This window comes from Papio anubis, chromosome 11 (assembly GCF_008728515.1).
Source record: "Papio anubis isolate 15944 chromosome 11, Panubis1.0, whole genome shotgun sequence".
In the NCBI taxonomy this organism is placed as follows: domain Eukaryota; kingdom Metazoa; phylum Chordata; class Mammalia; order Primates; family Cercopithecidae; genus Papio; species Papio anubis.
In genome coordinates, this window is record NC_044986.1 from 80586035 (window position 1) to 80602436 (window position 16402).

General features: G+C 49.4%; 1 protein-coding gene across 2 annotated transcripts; it reads left to right on the forward strand.

Moving 5' to 3' along the window:
* Positions 1 to 1168: 1168 nt before the first annotated feature.
* RGR (retinal G protein coupled receptor) lies at positions 1169 to 15944 on the forward strand. Of its 2 annotated transcripts, XM_003903680.5 has the most exons (7): positions 1169 to 1961; positions 4376 to 4532; positions 5623 to 5744; positions 9565 to 9718; positions 11067 to 11184; positions 14921 to 15034; positions 15536 to 15944. In XM_003903680.5, the coding sequence occupies exons 1-7, from the start codon at positions 1883 to 1885 to the stop codon at positions 15665 to 15667; spliced, it is 876 nt and encodes a 291-aa protein (XP_003903729.1). In that variant the 5' UTR covers positions 1169 to 1882; the 3' UTR covers positions 15668 to 15944. The 2 variants fall into 2 exon arrangements, with proteins under 2 accessions (XP_003903729.1, XP_003903730.1); XM_003903681.5 differs by lacking the exon at positions 14921 to 15034.
* Positions 15945 to 16402: the final 458 nt, after the last annotated feature.

Here is a 16402-nt window from a genome sequence, read left to right on the forward strand (position 1 = left end):
CTTTCCTTCCAGTGCAGCCAGTAGGATTTTCCCAGTGTTTCCCAGCTATACTTCCTCCTCCCCAAACCCAGCCACCAGATGTGCCTGTTTCCACATCTCTGCTTCTTCCTCCTTGTGTCTTTTGCCCAAATGAACTTTACCGTTTAATCTTGGCCTTGCCCTGCTTTATCTTCTCTCATGAAGGCTTTTGTGACCTTGAAGGCATGAAAAAAGGACTGGCATATGTATTAACCAACACCATAAGGTAGAAACTGAGAAAGAAGGCCGGGCGCGGTGGCTCATGCCTGTTATCCCAGCACTTTCAGAGGCCGAGGCGGGCCTGAGGTCGGGAGTTCGAGACCAGTCTGACCAACATAGAGAAACCCTGTCTCTACTAAAAATACAAAATTAGCCGAGCATGGTGGCACATGCCTGTAATCCCAGCTACTCAGGAGGCTGAGGCAGGAGAATGGCTTGAACCTGAGAGGCGGAGGTTGCGGTGAGCCGAGATTGCACCATTACACTCCAGCCTGGGCGACAGAGCGAGACTGCATCTCAAAAAAACAAACAAACAAACAAAAAAAAAGAAATTGACAAAGAACAGAGAACGCTCTGGAGGGTGCAAAAATAAGCTCAGCCCTGCGGAGGGATTAGGCTTAGATGGAAGTGAGGACTCATGAGAGGAAAGGCCTGGGAAGTGGGCATTCCTGGAACAGAGCAGGTTGCTCTACCAGAGTGTGTCAAAGATGCCATTGAAAAGTGCCTAAGCCTGAGGAATAGGAGATTGGCTTTTGTTTCAGCTCCATCCATAAATTACTGCATGGCCTCAGGCAGATTTTAATTGTTTTTAGCCACAGTTTCCTCGTCTGAGATGGAAAGGATAATGGTATCCAATTCAAGGAGTTGTTTGTAGGACTCATCAGAAGATCCCTTAGCACAGTGCCTGACCTCGCTCAATATCAGCTATGTTGCCAATAGTGCTCTGGAGCTTGGTTTCTTAATCTGAAAATGAATTAAGTTGCCCTAGATCAGTGTTTCCTGGTGTAAATTTTATCACGAGCCAGAGCATAACAATGCATAAAGAGCCAGTGTGTCAGGAAGTCATTTGTAGCAGCCAAAGCTCTTAGTGGGGCCGGCAAGGCTGGGCGGGTTGGGGGGCGGAGACTGAGAAGACAGCAGCCCCTCTGTTCTAAGACAGAGTCCTAGGAGATTTTTTATGCTCGTGTGGCTCAAGTGCTCTATGGGAGACAGGAAATGCTGCCCTGAGGTTTATATTCACGATATCTAACCGGGACTTATACAGAGGCCACAGACAAAAGACATTGACATTGCAGAAAAGTAAACGAAGAATCTAGTGGTCCCACTCCAAGGTACATAACTAGTTAGTGACAGATTCAGAACCAGAAACCCATTCTCTGGTCCCATTTGGGGTTCTTCCTCTGACAACAGGTGACTTCCCAAACTTCATCCTTTCCCCAGTGCTTTGGAGTACACACATGTGAGCCTGAGGACACACGCGCCCAGGCACCGGGCTTGTCAGGAACAGCTGCGGCTCAGATCCCTCCTCCTGCTCCCCTCCCTTGGTTATGCAATTCTTTTCCAATAAGGCTCTCAGTCTCACACCATTTGGATTCCCCGACCTTAATCCTGTGCAATGGGGCTGAAATGAATGAGACAGGGCCCCATTCTGGCTTCACAAAGGCTGCATTGTCCAACTCGTGAATGGGTTCCTTCTGCTTGGACCAAGAGGACCATTTGCAGGGGGGAGGCATCCAGAAAGAGCCCAAGGTCCAGCATAATAACGTGCATGTGCCTCCACGCACATGGGATGGCCCTTTAAAAGGGAGGGCCTGGCTGCGGGAAGCCAGAGACAGCTGGGCCACTGGCAGGAGGGAGAGTGAGGATGGCAGAGACCAGTGCCCTGCCCACCGGCTTTGGGGAGCTCGAGGTGCTGGCTGTGGGGATGGTGCTGCTGGTGGAAGGTGAGCCAGGCAGAACCTGGGATGCAGCGGGGGCCCAGTGGGTTCTGAGGACCCAGGCTACCAATATGGAGCTGGCAAGGAGAGGCGAGGTCCCCAAATCCAGCTGGGTGTCAGGTCCCCTTGACTGCCTTCCCCTGTGTGTCTGGACTCAGGGGGTGTTCTGACAGCTGAACCTGTGAGGTGCAGCACACTGCCTGCCAAGCAGAGAGTAAGCCAGGCAAGGGTCAGGGAGGGAGGGACTTTTGAGAGGGGACATCTGCCCAGGAGATGATCAAGAGCCAGGTTTTAGGACTTTTCATGTCCCTCCAGTCGGGAGGAAATTTAATCCACTCCTTAGAAATCCTGCTAAGAATCCCACATAAGATCAGTCCCCTGAAAGGCTCTGGGGACAGACAGCTCTGCCACCTGCTCTTGTGTGACTGGAACCAAGTCCCTTCAGCTCTCTGCCCTCAATGCCTTGACATTCCGAATGGGTGGTTGTAAAGATTAAATTGGATAATGGGTGTAAAGTGCTAGCCTAAATAGACTCCAGGGCATTTGAATTCATTCTCTCCCATCCTCTCCAGCCCCACCACTATTTTCACTGTGTCTACTCCTATGAGCCTAAGCACTTTCCCTCTGGAGGCAACCTGGGTCCGCAAGGTACCTACCTCAACCTAGAATCCCTAAGATGCTCGCTGAGGCCAGAGCTAGAGACAGTGTCAATCCTGAATCTGCGCCAGCCCAAGCTAAGTTGAGGGAGAATGCAGCTTTGGTTCAAAGCAGACCCAGAGAAATCATCAGTCTCTAATGAGAACTGACAATGGAGAGGAAGTGACAGTCATTTGATTGGTCCTGAAGGCTCTGGACACGACTGTCTGGTGGCCCCAGCCGGTGACTCCCTTTCCTGAGAACCCTACAATGTAGCATCCCTCCAGGTCCTCAAATATGCCATAAAATTTTACCATTTTATTTTTTGGAAGGAGTTTAAATTTACATTTTTATTTCATGTTTGATGATTAGAAATGTCATTATATACATAATGCTTTGGTTTTTATTTTATTTTATTTTAAAAATATTTTTAAAATTTCAATAGCTTTGGGGGTACAAGTGATTTTTGTTTACATCAATGAATTACATCATGGCAAATTCTGGGATTTCAGTGCACCCATCACCCGAGTAGTGTACATTGTACCTAATATGTAGGTTTTTTTAATCCCACCCCCCTCCCACCCTTCCTGTTCTCCAGTCTCCAAAGTCCATTGTGTCCTCTGAATGCCTTTGTGTACTCACAGTTTAGCTCCCTCTTGTAACTGAGAACAATCAGTATTTGATTTTCCATTCCTGAGTTACTTCACTTAGAATTATGGCCTCCAGCTCCATCCAAGTTGCTGTAATAAGACATTATTTCATTCCTTTTTGTGGCTATTATTCCATGATGTATATATACTACATTTTCTTTGTCCATTCATTGGTCAGTGGGCACTCACACTGATTTCGTATCTTTGCAATTGTGAATTGTGCCACAATAAACATAGATGTGCATGTGTGTTTTTGGCTGGATTAAATGGCAGATCTACTTTTAGTTATTCACGGAATCTCTATACTATTTTCCATAGAGGTTGTATTAATTTACATTCCCACCAGCAGTGTATAAGCATTCCCTTTTTACCACATCCATGCCATCGATCTATTGTTTTTTGATTTTTTAATGATGGCCATTCTTGTAGGAGTAAGGTGGCATCTCATTGTACCACAGCATGTCTTTGAGCATGCTATTCCCTCCTGGAATGCTCTTCCATGCATTGTCCTGCAGGTAAGTGCTTCTCATAGTTTTGAAGGCGGGATTTTTTTTCTGTTCCTCACTTTAGATGGGGGAAGCTGAGGTTCAGAGAGCTTAAGGAGCAGCAAGCGAGGCAACCAAGCCAAAATTCAAGGTCGGGTCTCTCTGCTTCCTGAGTACGCCCCCTTCACGCTCACTTCCCTGCCTGGCGTCCTGGGCAGCTCCCAGCTCTAACATCAACTCTTCTCCTTGGAAGCTCTCTGACTTTGCTCTGCAGTCCTTGGGGAAGGCATTTTGAAATCCAAAAGGCCTGAATTCAAGTTCCAGCTCCACCACTTACTAGCTGTGTACTTAGGGCAAGTTAGCTAGTGTCTCTGAGCCTCAGTTTCCCAGCTATAAATGGAGAAGAGTATCCAAATGAAGACTAAATGAGATGACTCATATTAAGTGCTTATCCTGGTGCCTGGTGTGTGCTAAGTGCCCGGCAGGTGTCAGTGATTATGATCGTTATAGCATGAAGCATGCTACGCTATATTGATTGTCTTTCTTGTCTGTCTGGGAGGTTGCTGATGCTCCATCCACCCCACACACCCTGTTCTGACCCCAGCTGGGCTTCAGCAGCCCCAATGCCAGCCCCCACCCTTCGTTTCAGCTCTCTCCGGTCTCAGCCTCAATACCCTGACCATCTTCTCTTTCTGCAAGACCCCGGAGCTGCGGACTCCCTGCCACCTGCTGGTGCTGAGCTTGGCTCTTGCGGACAGTGGGATCAGCCTGAACGCCCTCATTGCAGCCACATCCAGCCTTCTCCGGTACCAGCCCCCTCCCCAGTCCATAGGCCCTGAGGTCCTGCCTGGGGCCTGACCTCTGGGCCCCGGGCAGCCAGGCCAAGGGCATTTTTACTACTTACAGAAAATTGGCCAAGGGCGGAGGGTGGGCAAGCTAAAATGGGCTGAATTCCAGATTGATTCTGAAGAATGACCGCTGATTTCTGGAAGACAGGGATTGCTGAAACCTGATGAAAGAGATGGCAGGCTGTAGAGATCAATGGTATAGGTTCTGTAACCAAGCAACCTAGGTTTGCATTCTGGCTTCATTCAGCATTTCTAGTTCTGGGCTTCTTCCATAAATAGGGTATTATTTCCTAACTCATATAGTTCGTTGGAAGTATTTACTTCTATTATGTATAAATAACTTAAAATAATGCTTGATACCTAGGACTCTAAGTAAGTGTGAAAACAAACAGGGTTTTAGCTAGCGTCTAACACCTCCTTATACACAAACCAGGGTCTTCCATCACAGCTTCAGAAGGTGTTTATAAAATTGTTTTCTGAAGCAGACTGGACATTCTCATTCTGATTTTGGACACTGCAGATGTCCAGATGCTCCAGCCTTGGAGCCCACCTGGATGCGCATGCTCCGTGCTGACCAGCCTGGGGGGATCTGCATCAGTGAGAATTCTTCCTCCCACAGTGAATTGAAGCGTCCACCTTTGTTTGGCCCTTTAGGCTGGGGAGGCCTGGGATCTCCCCTCTGACTTTGCCTTCATCTTCTGTGTGACCTTGGCTTCAGTATCTTTGCCTCTTTGAACCTCAGTTTCCCCACCTATCAAATACAGGCATGACCTCTCCTGTGACAGTGGGATCTGATCACACAGAGAGAGCCTATGGCCCAACTGTGGTGCAGTCAAAGTCACCAAGCATAGAGAGTGTGCATCGGGCTCCACCCCTTCAGCCCAGTTACTTAAGCTCTAACGCCTCATAGGAAAGACACCGATATTAAGGCCCTCTTTGGAGAAGGAGGGCAACATTCAGGAACGCACATTCCAGGCTGTACTTGGCAGGTGTGGGAGGTGGAAAGGGTTGGAGGAGAGGGGTCACTGGTGCCCAGTGTCTCCCACAGGCGCTGGCCCTACGGCTCAGATGGCTGCCAGGCTCACGGCTTCCAGGGCTTTGTGACAGCGTTGGCCAGCATCTGCAGCAGTGCAGCTATCGCCTGGGGGCGCTATCATCACTACTGCACCCGTATGTATCTGGGCTCCTGGAGTGGAGGGACACCGATGCAGTGTGGAGAGTTTAAGAGGCAGGGTGGGGCAGTCAGAACTAGCTACCGCTCCGTGTTTCCCAGGGCAGGGAAGTGTGGGTGGGTGTGAGTGTGCATGCCTATCATGTGTAGGCACTCATTTCAGGAAAGGAGGGAGGGTGGAAGAGTGTGCAGGAGAGCTGTTGAGGCTCTCTTGCCATCACTGCAACCTTGGGCAAGTCAGGGATCCTCTCTGAACCTTAGTCTCCTCCTCTGTGAAATGATTTTTTTTTTTCTTTTTGAGACGGAATTGCTCTATTGCCCAGGCTGGAGTGCAGTGGAGCGATCTTGGCTAACTGCAACCTCTGCCTCCTGGTTTCAAGCGATTCTTCTGCCTCAGCCTGTCGAGTAGCTGGGACTACAGGCGTGTGCCACCACGCCCAGCTAATTTTTGTATTTTTAGTAGACATGGGGTTTTACCATATTGGCCAGGCTGGTCTTGAACTCCTGACCTCGTGATCTACCTGTCTCAGCCTCCCAAAGTGCTGGGATTACAGGTGTGAGCCACTGCGCCTGGCTGAGATGATTTTAATAACCAATCTCAGTTTTATTTTGAAAATCAAATGAGATCAGGGATACAGAAAATGCCCTTGCAGACAGGTACTACGGAGGTGCAGAGAGGCTGGGTGTATGTGTGTAGCTGGGCATGTGCCCTGGCACCCCACCATTCCATGAGGCTTCATGAAAACTGTCCAGCTCTAGATTTCCCAATCTGCATTGTCAAATACCATCTTCATAATTGGCCATATCAGTGTACAAACTGCTCTGTTTCTCCTTGATTTTTTTTTCTTAAAAGTGACTCATTTTTTAAAATGTAAACACCTGCTTCAAGCTCATTCTAAACAACATCTGGGAAATCACAGGTTTAATGTTCTTATAATTTTAATACAATTAAAATAAAAATCTGTTCACCCAGAGACCATCTAGAACCCTGTTCACCACCATGGGTACATAAACATGTTTTGGGGAGCTGTGGCTCAGCTAACCCTCCTAGCAAACCCTCAGCTCACAGCCTTGGAAGCAGAGGCACAGAGAAGTTAAGCAGCTTGCCTAGGGTCACACAGCTACTAAGGGCAGAGCTGACACTGGGCATGACCTGGTACCTCCAAGTCCTGAGCTATGAATTTGCTCAGCACAGAGGCTGCTGTGAGGTCTATGGCCAGCACAGCCTCAAGCCGTGGCATGGCCTCTTTGGAATCCACAGAACTTCCCTTGCCATAGTCACATGTACAGCCCCCTTCCCTGCAAAGTCACTGCCCGTCATGGGTCTCTCCAGGCCAAAATGCTTCCATCGGTCTCATCATTTTGAGTGGCAATAGTTTAGCCTTCCTGTCCACCTGGCCTCAGAGCGCTTCTCCCACTACTTCCATCCCAGCCCCCACCCCAGTGATCCCTTGGACCATCTTACACACACACACACACACACACACCACCTTCTCAGACAGCAACAGGCTTCTCTGCCTCAATATAGAACAGTTAATCCCTACGCCAGAGGCCTTAGATCACAGCCCTTTCTATACTGAGAGCATGGCAGAGCAGTGTGAAGGCAGGCAAAGGGGAATGAGGAGGTCTGAATTCATCTACTCCATCCCTGGGTGGTTGTAGGCATGTCACCTTGGCCATCTGTTTCTAAAGCTGAAAGTCTGAGGCAGCACAAGGGTCCAGGTAGGTATTCATTATTGTGCCCACAGAGAATTGCTTGAACCTGGAAGGCAGAGGTTGCAGTGAGCCGAGATGGCACCACTGCACTCCAGCCTGGGCAACAGAATGAGACTATGCTTCAATAAAACAAAAACACAAAAACAAACAAACAAACAAAAACAAGAAGAAGAAAAGAAAAGGCCAGGCACGGTGGCTCATGCCTGTAATCCCAACACTTTGGGAGGCTGAGGTGGGCAAATCACTTGAGGTCAGGAGTTCGAGACCAGCCTGGCCAACATAGTGAAACCCCATCTCTACTAAAAATATACAAATTCGCTGGGCATGGTGGCATGAGCCTGTAATTCCAGCTACTTGAGAGGCTGAGGAAGGAGAATCGCTTGAACCAGGGAGGCAGAAGTTGCAGTGAGCCGAGATCATGCCACTGCACTCCAGCCTGAGTGACAGAGCAAGACTCTGCCTCAAAAAAATTTTTTTAAAAAGATTGGCAGAACTGACCTCTTGACTATATCGAGTCTTCCTATCCATGCACATATTTATTGTGCCCACAGTTGGGGTGGGAGATGTCTTAGTCTGCCCAGGCTCCTATAATAGAATGCTATAGACTGGGTGGCTTGAACAATAGAAATTTATTTCTCAGTTATTCAGGCTGGGAAGTCCAAATTCAAGGTGTCAGCATAGACAGGTTTGTTGAGGGCTTGCTTCTTGATTTATAGATGTTCACCTTCTTGCCATGTCCTCACATAAAAAGAGAGATTGTCACTTTTGTGTTCCTTCTTTTATTTTTTTGAAACAGAGTCTCACTCTATTGCCCAGGCTAGAATGTAGTGGCACCATCTCAGTACACTGCAACCTCCACCTTCTGGGTTCAAGTGATTCTCTACCTCAGCCTCTTGAGTAGCTGGGACTACAGGCGCATGCACCACGTCCAGTTAATTGTGTCCCTTCTTATAAGGGCACTAATCGCATCATGGGGGCTCCACCCTTATGGACTAGTTATATCCCAAAGGCCCCACCTCCAAATGCCATCACACTGGGGATTAGGGCTTCAACATATAAATTTGAGGGGACACGAACATTCAGTTCATATCAGAAGGTCACATCCAAGCAAACTCCATCTGGAACCATATCAGTAGAAGCAAAGTGTCAGATGAGGGAGGTTGTAGATGTGCTCTTCTCTCCTGATCAAAGCCCACCTAGAGACTCTGCCCTGGGATCTTAGATACAAAGGAGTATGACAAATAAACAGTAGACAGAGGAGGGCACCTGTGAAGTGCGTCCTGAAGCCAGATCCAGGAGGAACCACTGGATGGGAAGGACCCAGTGACACTGCAGCAGAGAGGGGGCTTCAGGGAAGGGATCAGAGGAGGTCAAATCAGCATGACTGGCTCACATCAAAAGATGCTGCTGGGACCCAGCCTCTGCCTTTGGCACTGAGATTGAGCCCCAACCCCCGAGTCAAGCATTCTCAGAGGGTATCCTGGAAGCAGGGGCAGTGGCCTGATTCTGAGCAAGTGCTGAGGATGGTGGTAGGTCCAGACTTCTGCCTCCATCCCCTATGACCCTCACCTGAACCCCTGCCCATGCTTCTTCCTGAACTTTGGCTTTGAAAACACATCTCTCTCTTTGCCATTCCCTCCTTGTCTCTGTCCTCTGAAGAAGATGGTATAGTGTGTCTATTTGGAGACCTTCACCATCCATTATCTATTTCATGCTTCATAACAATCCTCTGAGCAACTCATCATCATTCCCCTTGTGGCAAGGATTATCATTCCCCTTGTGGGCGAGAACACTGGGGCTCAGAGAAGCTTTTCACTTGCCTGAGGCCCTGAGTTATTAAGCATCAGAGCTGCGGTTCTCATTTTGGTGAGTTGCTTAGTTAATCCCCTTCTCAGCCTCAATTTTTTAGACCATGACACAGGGATAAGAAAACCTCCTTCTGGCAGGATGTGGTGACTCAATCCTGTAATCCCAGCACTATGGGAGACTGAGGCGGGTGGATCACTCGAAGGGACACTCTTCAAGATAGGGAAGTCCATTCTTTCTCACTCTACCAGGCCATCTCCCCCTCACAACCTCCTCTTCGTCCTCTGTCCTGGGCAGGCAGCCAGCTGGCCTGGAACTCGGCCATCTCTCTGGTGCTCTTCGTGTGGCTGTCTTCTACCTTCTGGGCAGCCTTGCCCCTCCTGGGTTGGGGCCACTATGACTATGAGCCACTGGGGACATGCTGCACTCTGGACTACTCCAAAGGGGACAGGTGAGGTGGGAGGAGCAGCTTCGAGGCTCCTATCCATGGGAATCTTGGCTTTGAAATCCTATGACAAGGGTGCCCCAGCTGAAAATCCAAATGGGAAAATGTGAATGTTTGCCAGATAATCTCAACTCCTTAGTCATGATACCTACATGTAGGCAGACATTGGGACTGGAAAAAGCCTGTTCTGAAAACTGGCCGGGTGATGGGAATGCTATGAAAATTGGGACCCAGAGTTGAACCCAAAAAGAGACATCATACAAGGAGCCATTGGCTTGTGTCAGTGATAACAGTCACCAAGCCACACCACCTCTTTGCCGTCTTTAGCACAGTCAGCCATCATGGCTCTGACCTCATCAGTTTCTAGAGGGTGCCATACCCTTGGCACAATAGATTCAAAGAACATTATGGTCCTTCCACTGGGAGGGAATGCCCTGAGCATATGCTATGAGGCAATCCCTGGAGAAATAGAACTGAATGCAAGAGGGTCCCCACCCTCATGGGGCTTGTGTTCTGGTACTGCCCCATCAGGCGGCTCTAGGGAGACAAGGGCTTAGGGGGATCCTTTAGAAACTGCCTTGAGGAATGGTCACATGGGCTCCAGCCCCTCTTGCTTCTACTAGAGCCACGTTGCATTCATCTGCTTTACCCATGGTGTTTAATCATGAGGCATCTGCACTGGACGACAGGCTTTCCAGGTGATGCCTTTTTGAGAATGCTGGGCTTGGTCCAGGTGTCCCTCCATGGCCCTCCCCAGCCAGGGTCCAGTCCTTCCAGCTGCCCCTCCCTGGTGTACAGCTCCAAGGTGACATAGTCTTCCCTTCAGAAAATGGGAATCTGCCTCCCTGGGACTCCCACCATTCCCTTCACCTCCCCATGACCACTACCTGGGAACCCAGGCTCTTCTGTGGTCCCTTCAACCATTTCTTCAGTGACGTAGTATCCAATATTCTTGTTATCCAGTCTCCTTTTAAAACCTTTGGGCCTAGAATGCTCCTTGAGTGTTCCTTCCTCTTGGTCCACTGACATCCCCACCATTGGGTGAACATGTTTCCCAAACTAAAATTTCCCATTCTTCATGCTTGGGGGACAAACAGGAAAGCAGGGCTAAGCACTTGAACAAGAAAGAGGCCTCTTCCTCCTCGGAGCTCCCTGGCTTCTAAAGGCAAGTTCTAGGGGGACCTCGTAGCTCCCAAAGGGGATTTACCTGGGACCCGGGAGCAATCACACTGAGTACTTGTGTGAATGGAGCATTTCCCCACACCCGATCATCGAGAGCAGAGCTGGTGGGTCCTTGAGGGCAGCTGACCATCCCTGAGAGCTGACCCCAATCCTCCATCCGCTCTCCCTGTAGAAACTTCACCAGCTTCCTCTTTACCATGTCCTTCTTCAACTTTGCCATGCCCCTCTTCATCACGATCACGTCCTACAGTCTCATGGAGCAGAAACTGGGGAAGAGCGGTCATCTCCAGGTAAGGACCCCTCCCGGAGTGTTATCTGACGGTGCGGCGCAGCCCCAGGCTCTTGGTGTCCCGAATGAAGAATTGGATGTGACACACACAAATAGCAAAGCAAATATTCACTGCTTTTGCAGCAAAGCAAAGCAGCAAAAGTTTATTCAGCACAGTATTACACTCTCAGAGAGGGGAGGGCGGACCGATCTCTGCGAAGTGAGATCAGCACCAGTTTGGTGTATTTTGGGTTCTTTTATGTGTTTATTTTTCTTCTTCCCAAGGCTGCCTAATCTCTAGCCAGCGTCTGCCTTTTGATTGATAGGTTACTTAGTCGCTTTGGCCCTTGTGTGATTGCCTGTCACCTCCATCCCATAATCTTAAGTACATGCATGATACGCAGTCCATATGCATGAGCCTTAATGAGCTTATTATCATACAGGGTCATTTTAAGGATACTTTTTCTCTCTAATGCACATGCCCATCTCTGAGGAACTGCTCCTGACAGGTTTGGTCCAGATCTAGCCGGCCATGGGAGCTTCTTACTCACTTTTTAATCTTATTTTTGTTTTGGTTGCTCAACTTCTGTTTCTTGTCTTGCTTCTTGCTCACTGCCTCTTCACCTTGCTTCTGCTCCTACTTATTCTGCCCTTTAACCTCCAATTCCCTCTGCTAGTCTCCTGACTCAAGAGCAGTAGAAATTTCTCGGCTCCACTCAGGGACACCAGGGAATATGAACAATGTGACAGACAGCAACCAGGGGTTTTCTGCGTTTTCAATGATCAAGAGAAAATCCAGCTTGTGCACAGCATAGGATGTTAGAACTGGAAACTACCCTCCCTTTGCTCAGATCGCTAAGGCCTGGGGAGCAAGGATCAGGACTGCTCAGATTCACCCAGACCTGGTAACTCTGGCGACCAGGGCTCCCTGCCGGACACCATCCCTGCTGTTCCACTTAATTCTTGCCAAAGATCTGAGGTTTGGCACAAAGTTACAGTCTTTTTAAATGCTGCTTTTAAAGTGCTTTGAGATGTTTAATTTAATCACAGTCACAGGGTGGTGTCCAAAAGATAAAAATCAAACCTATAAGCACATTTGTCCAAGAAATATAGTACTTCAAAATAAGCCCTCCTAGCCATTTTTAAATTTCTGCGTTACTGTTCCCTTGCCACAGTTTTATTTTAACTTGGTCACCTGGATGACCTCTAACAAAGGAGTCCTAACAAGCAACAAAGATTAGAACAAATTCAGATCTTAGTATTATTTCATCTTTGCAACCACTCTATGAGGAAGGAGGTTTTCTCTTTTTTTTTTTTTTTGAGTGGGAGTCTCACTCTGTCGCCCAGGCTGGAGTGCAGTGGCCGGATCTCAGCTCATTGCAAGCTCTGCCTCCTGGGTTTACGCCGTTCTCCTGCCTCAGCCTCCCGAGTAGCTGGGACTACAGGCGCCCACCACCTCGCCCGGCTAGGGTTTTTTTTTTTGTATTTTTTAGTAGAGATGGGGTTTCACCGTGTTAGCCAGGATGGTCTCGATCTCTTGACCTCGTGATCCGCCCGTCTCGGCCTCCCAAAGTGCTGGGATTACAGGCTTGAGCCACCGTGCCCGGCCTTTTTTTTAGTTTTTTGAGACGGAGTTTTGCTCTTGTCCCCCAGGCTGGAGCGCAATGGCACAATCTCGGCTCACCACAACTTCCACCTCCCGGGTTCAAGCGATTCTCCTTCCTCAGCTTCCCGAGTACCTGGGATTATAGGCATGTGCCACCACACCCAGCTAATTTTGTATTTTTGGTAGAGACGGGGTTTCTCCATGTTGGTCAGGCTCGTTTCAAACTTCCGATCTCAGGTGATCCGCCTGCCTCTGCCTCCTAAAGTGTTGGGATTATAGGCATAAGCCGCTGTGCCCAGCCTTCTCTTTTCTTTTCTTTTCTTTTTTTCTTTTGAGACAAGGTCTTACTCTGTTGCCCAGGCTGGCGTGCAATGGCAATCTCGGCTCACTGCAACCTCCGTCTCCCGGGTTCAAGCGATTCTCCTGACTCAGCCTCCCTAGTAGCTGGGATTACAGGCATCCGCCACCATGCCTGGCCAATTTTTGTATCTTTTGTATCTGTTGGCCAGGCTGGTCTTGAACTCCTGACCTCAGGTGATCCACCCATTTCGGCCTCCCAAAGTGCTGGGATTACAAGCTTGAGCCACCGCGCCCGGCCAGAAGGAGGTTTTCTTATCCCTGTGTCGTGGACTGAAAAATTGAGGTTGAGATGGGCGTTAACTAAGCAACTCACCAAAAGCCACACACCTGGATTCAAACTTAGGTCTGGAACTCCACCACCCACGTGGTCAATCACAGTGCATGAAAGAAACTCTCTCTTTTTTTTTTTTTTTTAAAGTCACTTCATCTGCCACTTTATTTATTGTAAATTGGAAAAAGACTGTGCAAATCTATTTTAGCTGCAGCCCCGATGCTCCCCCGAGGTCAGAAGGAGCGAAAGGACTTTGCTGGGACCAGAATCCAGTCCCCTGGCTCCCGGCTGGCAGCTAGCATAGGCGCCGCCTCCAGGCTGTCCTCCGCGATGCCTGTCCCAAACCCTGTCTGGAGGCGCAAAGTTCACATTTATTGGAGGCACAGGCAGCCGGGAGACAAGGCTGCCACCATGATCTCCTCATTTTTCTGGGTTGACTTTAAACCATTGTCTCTGGTGGGCATCGTCAAGGTCACACGCAGGGGTCCGGGGACCTCATCCCAAGCTAAGCGGCTTCCGGAGACCGCACAGCACCTCCAGGGGATTCCAATTCTCACGGCCTCGGCTCCCGGGAGGGCCCCGCAGTGCTGAGCTCCCTTCCCCCCACCCCCAAATAAGGGACAATTAAGAGAGAAAAAAAAGTCTCTTGGTCAACATATTTTAAAAATCCAAGATGGAAGAAAATATGTTCTCTTCCAACTTAATCACCCTCTTTGTTAAAGAAAGTCATGTCAGGGAGAAAACAGGCAAGAACTTTAGCGTCAGAATTTGCACGTTCGCGTGTGTGTGTGTGGGGGGGGCGGGGGGCAGGTATCCGGCCGCTCCCGCTGAAATTAAAGCGCGAGTCTTGCGCCCCCTCATGGCGCCACGCGGCACCCCAGCGTCTCCTGCTCTCCGGACAAGCCCCGTGCCCGCTGATTATATTTCACATTGGGAGCCCAGACAGGGTGGTCTCGCCAGGTGGCTGTAGCTGTGGATGACCAGTTGGTTCTAGGACTGAGGCCTGAGGGCAGCTCAGCCTGGGGCCCCTTGAGCACGCAGTCACAGAGCCCAGGATTCCTCTTAAAGAGCGCAGACCCGGGCCAGGCACAGTGGCTCATGCCTGGAATCCCAGCACGTTGGAAGGCGGAAGGAGGAGGATCCCTGGAACCCAGGAATTCGAGACCAGCCTAGGAAATATAGTGAGACCCTGTCTGTATTTGACAAACAAACAAAGAGTACAACCCAGGAGGAAGCTCATTATCCACCCAGTCTCGACCTACAGCCACGTCAGGTATTATCAGGCCATTTTACAGACACAGCAACTGAGGTCAGGCAAGCTTAAATAAAAGGCTTAAGGTCACACAGTCTTAAACAACAGAGAGGCCCATCTGGTCCCAAGTTCCCCTGCAAACTCAGCTCCCTCCTGAAGCCTGGTTCATGCTGCCCAGCCCTGCTGAGTGCTGACCTGGTCTTCTCGGCCGCATGGGGCTGTGGGCCACCTGGAGCAAGCTGACATCTCCTGCCACAATTTCTCCCCAGGTAAACACCACTCTGCCAGCAAGGACGCTGCTGCTCGGCTGGGGCCCCTATGCCATCCTGTATCTATACGCAGTCATCGCAGACGTGACTTCCATCTCCCCCAAACTGCAGATGGTACAGATACTTCTAGTACCCAAAGCTAGACCCCTCTCAGTCTTTGTGTCTCTGTCTCACCTCATCTCACTTTCTGGATTTATGGCCTCTGTGTCAGTCTCTTCCTCTCTGTGTTTCTTCCTTTGGATACTCACAATGCATAGAGCATTAGTTTGCCTCCCTAATCCCCTACCTCGTCCCTGAGTCATACCAGGCTGCTACTTGACATTGCCCAAACCTCATGTGAGATGACAGGGACAGCCAGCCAGATGGTGCAGATAAGGACTCTGTGACTAGGGGTTGAGATTGGAACCCAGGCTGGGAGCAGGTGGGTCTGGGCAAGAGTATGACTCCATGGGCTCCATGAGCCATGAATCTCTGCCAACTAGTCAGGGAAGGCTCCAAGGCTGCAGAACTAAATGATTGGCAGCTGCAGGTGGGGGTGACTGGGGTCGCCAGGTGGGACCAGAGAGAGGAGCAGTGGCTTTGAAGCTTCTTTTCTGGACTTTTCTGCCACAACAGGTGCCCGCCCTCATTGCCAAAATGGTGCCTACAATCAATGCCATCAACTATGCCCTGGGCAATGAAATGGTCTGCAGGGGGATCTGGCAGTGCCTCTCACCGCAGAAGAGCGAGAAGGACCGAGCCAAGTGAGCCTACCATCCTGGACTGAGCCCCAGGCCGGGAGGCTGCCCCAGGAGTTCTGCCCAGCAGCCTCAGCGGCCAAGCCCAGACACTCACCCACCTTCCCTAATGGCCCCGTGGAGCCTGGCCCTAGGCTGGACACAAGGATTCAGAAAGACACCAGGCTGCACAGAAAGAGCCAGATGGACCTGAGTGTTGATCATAGCCTTCTACACTCGAGGCTGAGAGGCTTCAGGAAAGTCACTCCTTTTTAAAAATAATAATAAATTTAAGGGGGTACATTGCAGTTTTGCTACGTGGATAGATTGCCTAGTGGTGAAGTCTGGGCTTTTAGTGTAACCATCACCCTAATAATATACATCATACCCATTAAGTAATTTCTCACCCCTCACCCCCTGCCACCTTGTCACCCTTCTGAGTCTCCGATGTCTATTATTCTACACTCTGTGTCCATGTGTATACATTATTTAGCTCCCACTTACAAGTGAGAACATGTGGTATTTGACTTTCTGTTTTAGAGTTATTTCACTTAAAAGAATGACCTCCAGTTTCATCCATGTTGCTGCAAAAGACATGATCTCATTCTTTTTTATGGCAGTGTAGTGTTCCATTCCATACACACACACACACACACACACACACACACACACACACATTTTCTTTAACCAATCATCTGTTGATGGATTGATTCCATATCTTTGCTACTGTAAACAGTGCTGTGATAAGCATACAAGTGCAGGTTTC